Source organism: Octopus bimaculoides, chromosome 24 (genome assembly GCF_001194135.2).
Source record: "Octopus bimaculoides isolate UCB-OBI-ISO-001 chromosome 24, ASM119413v2, whole genome shotgun sequence".
Taxonomy (NCBI): Eukaryota; Metazoa; Mollusca; class Cephalopoda; order Octopoda; family Octopodidae; genus Octopus; species Octopus bimaculoides.
Window position 1 is genome coordinate 10359266 of NC_069004.1, and position 9317 is coordinate 10368582.

The window sequence follows — 9317 nt, forward strand, 5'->3', positions numbered from 1 at the left end:
ACTTACCAGCTTCCTCACAAAAGCAGTATTTCTTCTGAGGTTAGAGTCCAACTTACTGAAAAATGTCTCATCTGGACGATTCTCTATAAATAGATCACACATAGTTAGTTGGTATAGGCGAGGATATTGGTCATATGAGAAAAAACTATTCAACTATCAAACACTTTGTAAGTTTAACTGCAAACCTAATTCAAACTGTGATATAACCAACATAAATATACTTTTAGCACTTCAGGCGGAAAAAAAAAAAAAAAATTATCAAGTACAATTAAAATTCAGAAATTAGAATTTTTATTCCAAAAAATTAGAAATTTTTGAGTTTGCAAGGACCATTGACAATTGGAAGAATAGTCTTCAGCATTACTTATCCACCTGTAAAGTCATGAGATGTTTATCTTGATATGAGGTCACCATATCACACACATAGTTCTGATGTATGTGCCTGGTGTGCCCTTATCAGATGGGTAGTCATGCTGTATTGGATTTCATACATTTGTACCCCAGTGTCACTTTGATGGCATGTGTTGCTCTCTCACTCAATAATAATAAACAATATGACAGAAATATTAGATTTCAGACAAAAGAATTTAGTCTATAAAATTTACAAAAATCCAGTCAACAAGAAAGCATTTAAAGGGTCACTTGACCAGCTAGAAACAGCAGTCAAATCTCCCTCAAGACATACTCCACAGTATGAAGAAAATGATTTGTGTATGAAGAAATGACTCAGTATGAAGAAAATGACTCATAGAAAATGACTCGTTAGTTATTGTAGTACTCTCTGCTTAAAAAATGGAAACACTAGATGGTCATAGCTGGACTGTCCTTGTGTAAAGCTCTTTTGAATCAGAACTGAACAAGTTTTACTGCATTTAATATCAAATGATTAAGCTAACTTAAACTCACCTGCAGCATTAAGATTCTTGCCTCGTAAATAATTCTTCTGGTCCAATCTCTCTTTCACCTCTTGTATATAATCTTGGATCGTCCTCTGCAAGCCAAAATAGAACAAATAATAATTAGGGACTTAATCTGTCTGTCTGTGCGTAAATATATGTATTTTGGGCTAAGTCTATGAAGTGGATTCGTTCATTCTTGAATTCATGAAAACTTTCTAAGATAAATTCTGATGAATTCAGAAACCAAACAAATTTGTAAATTTACCCATAAATAAATAAATAAATAAATAAATAAAGACTCTACTTTTAAAAGTACTGAGTTCTGTATTTAGTTTGTGGCCACCATTGCTCCTACAAACAGATGTAACAAATATGTGCACACACAAACATGCATGCATGACATTCGAGCGAGTTTGTTGCCAGTACCTCTGGACTGGCTCTTGTGCAGGTGGCACGTAAAATACACCATTTCGAGTGTGGCCAGTGCCAGTACCTCCTGACTGGCCTTCGTGCCAGTGGCACGTAAAAGCACCCACTACACTCATGGAGTGGTTGGCGTTAGGAAGGGCATCCAGCTGTAGAAACTCTGCCAAATCGGATTGGAGCCTGGTGTTGCCATCCGGTTTCACCAGTCCTCAGTCAAATCGTCCAACCCATGCTAGCATGGAAAGCGGACGTTAAACGATGATGATGATAGTTCTCAAAGAGACGGAGGTATGACATCCAAAGTTATCGATTTGTGGATTACAACTGATCATGTGACCTGCTAACAATATTCCAAATAGATTTACTTAATCAACACTGACCCAAGACAACACAACAAATTTAAATTCATAAAAAACTCAAAACAGGTTAATTAACCTACCAATTCTTCTTGAATCTGCGCTTCTTCAGCTTCTTTCTTTTTCTGAAAATATACCAAAAACCAAAAATCTCAAACACCAACAAAAAAGTCAAAAATGGTAAAATAGCAGAGAAATAGTTTTGCTTTATTGAGTTACATAAAGATGGCAGGTTGGTAGAATCATTAGCACACTGGACAAAATGCTTAACAGCATTTCTTCCAGAGCTTTACATTCTTAGTTCAAATACTGCAGAGGTCAACTTTGCCTTTCATTCATTTGGTATCAATAAAATGTGTGTGTTGGCACTCCGTCGCTTACGACGTCGAGGGTTCCAGTTGATCCAATCAACGGAACATTAACGTGCAAGTGGCTGAGCACTCCACAGACACGTGTACCCTTAACGTAGTTCTCGGGGATATTCAGCGTGACACAGTGTGACAAGGCTGACCCTTTGAATTACAGACACAACAGAAACAGGAAGTAAGAGTGAGAGAAAGTTGTGGTGCAAGAGTACAGCAGGGTTCGCCACCATCTCCTGCCGGAGCATCGTGGAACTTGAAATTGTTTTCACTCAATAAGCACTCACAACGCCTGGTCTGGGAATCGAACCCGCGATCCTATGACCGCGAGTCCGCTGCCCTAACCACCGGGCCATTGCGCCTCCACCTCAATAAAATAAAGTACCAGTTAAGTACAGGGGTTGATGTAATCAATTAACTCCCTCTCCAGAAATTGTTGGCCTTGTAGCAAAAATCTGAAACAATCATTTAGGTACATCCCTTAACCCTTTCGATACCAACCTGGCTGAAACTGACTCTGGCTCTGTAGTACAAATGTTTTGTTTTCGTAAGTTTTGAATTAAAATCTTCCACTAAATCTTAGTCACAATTTATGTTCCTAATACCAGCTTAATGACAACTAAGTCATTTTACTAAATTCTTTGATATATTTGGAATTAATTGCAAGAAACACAGATCATCTCAAAATAAATATGGTAACAAAAGGATTAATGATCTGATTTTAAAGTTTTCTTAAGTCAACTTCACTGTTCATTCTTCTGAGGTTGATAAAATATAAAATATTTGTGTCTATGTTTGTACCCCACTATCACTTGACAGTCGGTATTGGTGTGTTTACATCCCCGTAACTACGTGGTTTAGCAAAAGAGACTGATAGAATAAGTACCAGGCTTTAAAGAAAAAAAAAGTACTGGGGTCAATTCATTTGGGTAAAAATTCAAGACGGTGCCCCAGCATGGCCACAGTCTAATGATTGAAACAAATAAAAGAAAAAAGATACCAGGTGTGCTAAAAACTGCACATTAACAAAACGAGAAACTTTCGACACACTTTGCCTCCCACCACAAATAATGACGACTGTTTTAGAGAGATAAAAATGGATGACTGACCCGAAGAAGTTCCTCTTGTAGGCGCATCTCCTCTTCTTGCTTCTTTTTCTCTTCTTCCAACTTCCTTTTCTCCTCCTCTTCCTTTTGCCACAGAGCCTCGAGTTCAGCAGCCGACTTCATCTCAACACCCCGAGGCTCCTTGCCGGCTTTCAATGGACTGTAAGTAGCACTAGTCAGGCTGCCAACACCTCTATGGAATGCAAGGAGGGGAGCAGATCAAAACAAATAAACAGGGACAAAAATAAACATGCATTACAGAGAAATTTCCATTGTGTCTTAATCCAGGGGTTTTCAAACTGTGGTCCGCAAGGAGAAGACAGGTGGTCTGTGGACAGCAAATACTTTTTATGGGCAATTTGATTTTATATATGTTTTTTAATCGAAATCTTTTAATTGACAATAAACCTATTTGTTAAATACTGTTAAATAAATAAATGTAAAAATATATGTTATTTTAAGCAAATGTTTATGTATAAATTTCATAAGCGTTTATAAGGGGGGTCCCTAAGGTAAAGCCTGAAATATAAAGGGGTCCACGGACCACAGTTTGTAAACCCCTGCTCTACATAACTGATTATACCACAACACTTGCAACACTGTGTCCACAGAACAGACACAGGATCCTACAATAAACTAAAACAAAAGCTGCTCAGCAACAACAGGATATAATGCAATGTGTGCTTATAGTATCAGAACACTGTGTGAAGATATTGTAATTGTTATTCTTAAGCTGTGAGTCATCTCTCATCGTTGAAGTGATTTTCTATTAGTGTGTTGTTACTCTGTTCTGCTCAGGCATTCAATGGGACTACTCAAGAACAAGTGATGACAAAACATTTCTGAAACATAGAAAATTTCTCACTTCACAATACTAAAGATTGTGTGCCTCACATTGACCCACTGATCATATGATAAGCCATTTGTATGTGTTGTTCTGATTGGTCGAATCAACTTCATACTATCATTCACCATTATCATCAGTTAATGCCCAAAACAAAAGATGAAGTGGTGAGAAAGGATCTTCAGATGTTAGGCCTCGCAGAGGGGATGACAAGGGACAGGCACGTCTGGCAGTTCACTGTGCTTGAGAAGACATGTCAAGGTAAGTAAAAATCATGGCTGTCTGTGCTGGTGCTACATAAAAAGCACTTGTGCCGGTGCCATGCCAAGTAAAAGTTTTTTGTGTCAGTGTTGCATAAAAGTACCCAGTAAACTCTGTAAAGTGGTTGGTGTTAGGAAGGGCATCCAGCCATAGAAACCATGCCAAAACAGACATGGAGCCTGGATACCTCTTCAGCTGGCTAGCTCTGGTCAAACTGTCTAACCCATGCCAGCATTGACAACGGACATTAAATGATGATGAATGATGATTTTCCATACTTGCATGAGTTGGACAAAGTTTATTGAGGCAGGATTTCTACAGCCAAATGCTCTTCTTCTTATAGACCCTCACCGATTTCCAAGCAAGCTAATATTTCCCCATGGTTAACCCTTTCATTACCAACCCGGCTGAAACCGGCTCTGCCTCCGTAGTACAAATGTCTTGTTTTCATAAACTTTGAATTAAAATCTTCCACCAAACCTTAGTCACAATTTATGTTCCTAACACTAGCTGAGTAATAACTAAATTATTTTACTAAATTCTTTGTTATATTTAAGGTAATTGAGAGAAACACAGAGCATCTCGAAATAAATATGGTAACAAAAGGGTTAAACAGGTTTTCACAGAATATTGGAAATGAATGACATCTATTTAAACAATCATCTGATATCAAGACAAGACATGTGCATATATAATATATGATAGGCTTCTTTCAGTTTCTCTTTATCAAATCACTCACAAGGCTTTGGTTGGCCTAGTGGAGTAATAGTAGAAAACAACTGCCCAAGGTGCCATGCAAAAACAATTACAACTGACAGGTACACTTGGTTCTATTGGTGATGGTTTCAAAAATTAGAAAACATTTCCAAGGAACAATAAAATGTCTGTTTAAAATCACATTATTTTTCAATAATATTTCTGTTTGAGATTTTACAAAGAGAGAAAAAAAAAAGAAAAAGGAATCTCTGGTAAAATAGAATTTTGTTCAAAACCTCTGATCATTTATTCATAAACAGATTGATAGCATCAGGAGATAAGCAACAAAAATAAAATTGGTTGATGGAAGTTGTTGCCATGGATACTGTGTTTGAAATTTAAGTCTTAGATTGAAAATAGCAATTCTGAAGACAGATAAAAATTTATAAAATCATAAATAATAATAATAATATATCACCATCAGAAAAGCTCATTATTTTACAAACCATTACTAAGAGCTCAAAAGAACAACATTGTACAGTTCACTTTCTCATTAACAGTATTAAACAAGTCTTTTTTTATTCGCAAGGGGCAAATTTTGCCAAATAAAGGTGCAATCAAAACCAGATGTACCATAGTACATATTTTAACTTTGCTGCTGCCAAAAGATGATAAGCATAGTTAGACCCCGGCAGGATTTGAACTCAGACAACAAAGGTTCAAAACAATATCATATGGGAGATTTAATCCAGCACTCCATTTTAACCAACTCCATCTCTCAAAATAACCAAGAATGCACAGTGACATTTTTATAATCTAATGTTTTCAAAGAATCTTTAAATATTAGCTGTGGTTCAAGAAATTTGCTTTTAACCACAAAATTTCAGGTTCAATCTCACTTGCAGTATTTTGAGCAACTGCCTTATACTGTAACCTCAAGATGACCAATGTCTTTGTGAGTGAAATTTCATGGACGGAAACTACAGAGAAGTTCATCATATATACTTGTTTGTTCACTGGCAAAAGAATAATTTAAAAACATTCGTCAAACAAAAGAAATATCATCTGGTATTTAGTCTGCCAAGTTAGACCCATTAGCTATTCAATAAACATTGATAAAAAAAAGTGCTAGACAATGTATTGTAGGGCATATAAAGGAGTGTTCCAGCATGGTCGCAGTCCAAAGACTGAAACTAATAAAAGATTACTTAACCATTTAACATTCAGATTACTGTCAAATGTAATACATATTTATTCACATTGTTTTGCATTCTCTCATAGCTTTGAGATTTCGATGATGTTACTGTATATTTTTAAAATGACATTGTAGCTTATGTACGAGAGGGTGGATCTATCTGGTATGAACATAAAACAGGTAAAATGTTTGGGCCAGATATGGCAGGTTTAAATTCTAAAGGGTTAATTAAATGAAACTTATCAAGTTACCATTGAAAGAGCAGACATGGTAGAGTGTTTTCTAGAATACAATGTCTTAACAGGATTTAGTCAGCTGCCTCTTAGATTCCAATTTGAAATCTTACTAACGTCAAAGCTTGCTTTCCCGTCACCATGTTAAAATATGTACCAGTTATGATATACTGGGATTGATTCAATTGGTAATATTCCCAAACAATACAAAAATTGGCCTTGCGCCAAAATGAAATGAAATCAACTTGAATTAAAAATGAACACTTTGAATCTTTTGAAAAGACATAAAACAAAACTAAGAAAAACATTGACTGATGTAGCACCCAACAGGTTATTCTAGATCCATCCAAGTTAACTGTCAACACCCACTACTACTACTACTACTACTACTACTACTACTACAGCCTGCTGTTGTAGTAGTAGTGGATGGTTTAGTCAGTGTAATAATCAACATATACAGGGTGCCAATGTATGAATCCTATTACAAGTGCTGCATGTTTGCCTTAAGCAAGACACTTCACTCTCATATAGCCTAATCAGCATTATCATTTAATATCCATTTTCCATATTGGCATGGGTTGGATGGTGACAAGCTGGCAGAAACGTTAGCACGCCGGGCGAAATGCTTGGCGGTATTTCATCTGCCGTTACGTTCTGAGTTCAAATTCCGCCGAGGTTGACTTTACCTTTCATCCTTTCGGGGTCGATAAATTAAGTACCAGTTACGCACTGGGGTCGTTACGCACTATCTGTCCTTGTTTGTCCCCTCAATGTTTAGCCCCTTGTGGGCAATAAAGAAATAAGAGGGACAGGAACAGGTGTCTCACTGCAGGGCAGATACATGGTTAGTCCAATCGGAAAAGAGAGAAGACAGTGATGTAACTAGGTACCACCAAGCAGAAACTAGTCAAAGCAATAAGTAGTAGTAGTAGTAGTAGTAGTAGCAATAGAAAAACTGACAGTTTGTTACTTGACAATGCTAGGTTCAATTTCACTTGTGGACACAAAGTGGGTGGATTCTACCAGACTAATATTCTGATAGATACCCCAAGTACTGTGAATGACATCATAGTCTTCAACAAATTGGATGGTGCTGACCATCACATTAATGATTAATTTTGTATTTAATTAAATGTAATGTTAACAAGAAAACTATTTCAACTTCAATTAAATAAAGTAGATTAAAACGCCAAAAACAAAGAACAAAGAAAATTAACTTTGAAGGCAGCTGAAAACCTGTCTCTTACCTGAAGAAGTTCAAAAAACTAAGAAAATAGAAAAGGTACAATGTTTTCAGTCAAATAAAGAACATTCTCTGTGGCTATGGATGATGTGGTGATGAATGAAAAGAAGAGTTTAGTCCAAATATGGCCTCCTCTGGTGAGATAAATTCAAACTGACATATGCGCTGTTTATCAGTGTTATATATTGGATCAGAGCAATTGAATGAAATGGGGTGAGTGTTCAATTCTAATTTAATCTCCATTCTTCTTAAGATACTTCTACACATAACTAGTACTTGATGGTCAATAAGAGAGCTTCTTTGTCGTCACACAATATGCTAGAAATAGAAGCCTAATCTCTCCGTCTTAACAGAAATTGGAAGGATTCATTAAATTATTTAGTCCAAGATATACTATGCCTCTATATAAAGATGAGATAGTCATGACTGAGATACCTTTATGATTATAATATTTCAGGCTATAAACTTCATCTTTAGAGATAACACTTCGTTTTTTTCTATCTTTCGCTACTTCTGTTTCAATCAGTTGGGTCTATAGTTATCATATATGTATATAGTACTGGATATATTCCTAACAATGAATATGTATGCACATAGTACCGGATATCATAACATAATAGTTAAGCACATTACTGCTCTTAGTTTAGATATAAAGGTTGTGAATCTCAATTTAGTGTGGTATATATCCCAGAATATGAAACCTGATGCCACAGATCAAAGCCTGTGTAGTGTAGAGGTAAGTATTAAAAAAATGTATGTTTTATCTTACGCTTAACAGTCTGTAAAAAATCATCTCAGATATCTCAACAGTGGAACAGTTTTAGTTATAAGCCTACTGGATCAAGGCTGACCTGGGGTTAAACAACAACATGGTACCTTATGATAAACGGAGATTAAACTGTCCAAAGTTAGTTTTACAAATGCACACAAACAAATAAATGACGAGGCTAATAGACTAAAAAAAATGTTTCCTGTCAATACTGCTACTAATAAGAATGATGATGATGATGATGATAACTACATCAACAATGCAAACAAGTGCACTCCACGACCATGTGGTCCCAGATTTGGTTCTCCTGTGCAGCATAGAGCACCTTGGACAGAATTCTTTTCAAATTGACCGATAGCTCATGACAGAAATTGTGTAGCAGATGTACATACATGTGTGTGTGTGTGTGTGTGTGTGTGTGTGTGTGTGTGTGTGTGTGTGACTGGGATTGCCAATAAATCAGTGCACTGAACAGATTCTGGTCGATTTACCTCCTTTTATGCTAAGATGGACTTAGCCATTCAGTAAATACATTGAAAAAATAAGTTATCAGTAAAAATACTGGAGCCAGTTATGATTAACTAAAAAAACCTTTGAGAGCAGTGCCCCAGCTTGGTCAGTCTAAAGACTAAAATGCATAATGGCAGGAGCAAGAGTTAATTTGGTTTCCGTGTCTCGTGCACCTAAACAAAACTGAATAGGTTTGGTTGCTGCACAGCAAAGATTAAATATCTACAGCATAATTGAGACATGCACTAGTGAGTTCAATTCTTCCTGGAGAAAAAGCTAACAGTAATAGAGTCTAGTGTCCTATCCAGGGTAATTACACTGTTTGTATGATGGTGACATTGATTTACAACTATCGCATGATGTCAAAACAAAGAGACACACACACATATGTATGTATATATATATATATATATATAT

The 9317-nt window shown here is 36.3% G+C and overlaps 1 protein-coding gene across 2 annotated transcripts in view; it reads right to left on the reverse strand.

Annotated features, from left to right (window-relative positions):
- Positions 1-7638, reverse strand: part of LOC106869790 (regulator of nonsense transcripts 2) — a 44685-nt gene extending 37047 nt beyond the window's left edge. For both annotated transcript variants that reach the window (XM_014915651.2, XM_014915650.2), the window contains exons 1-5: positions 7626-7638; positions 3153-3342; positions 1765-1806; positions 907-991; positions 7-83 (exon numbers count right to left, since the gene is read on the reverse strand). In XM_014915651.2, coding sequence (XP_014771137.1) covers positions 7-83; positions 907-991; positions 1765-1806; positions 3153-3272 — 324 coding nt within the window. In that variant the 5' untranslated portion in view covers positions 3273-3342; positions 7626-7638. The remainder of the gene's footprint in view (positions 1-6; positions 84-906; positions 992-1764; positions 1807-3152; positions 3343-7625) is intronic.
- Between the last annotated feature and the right edge of the window lie 1679 nt (positions 7639-9317).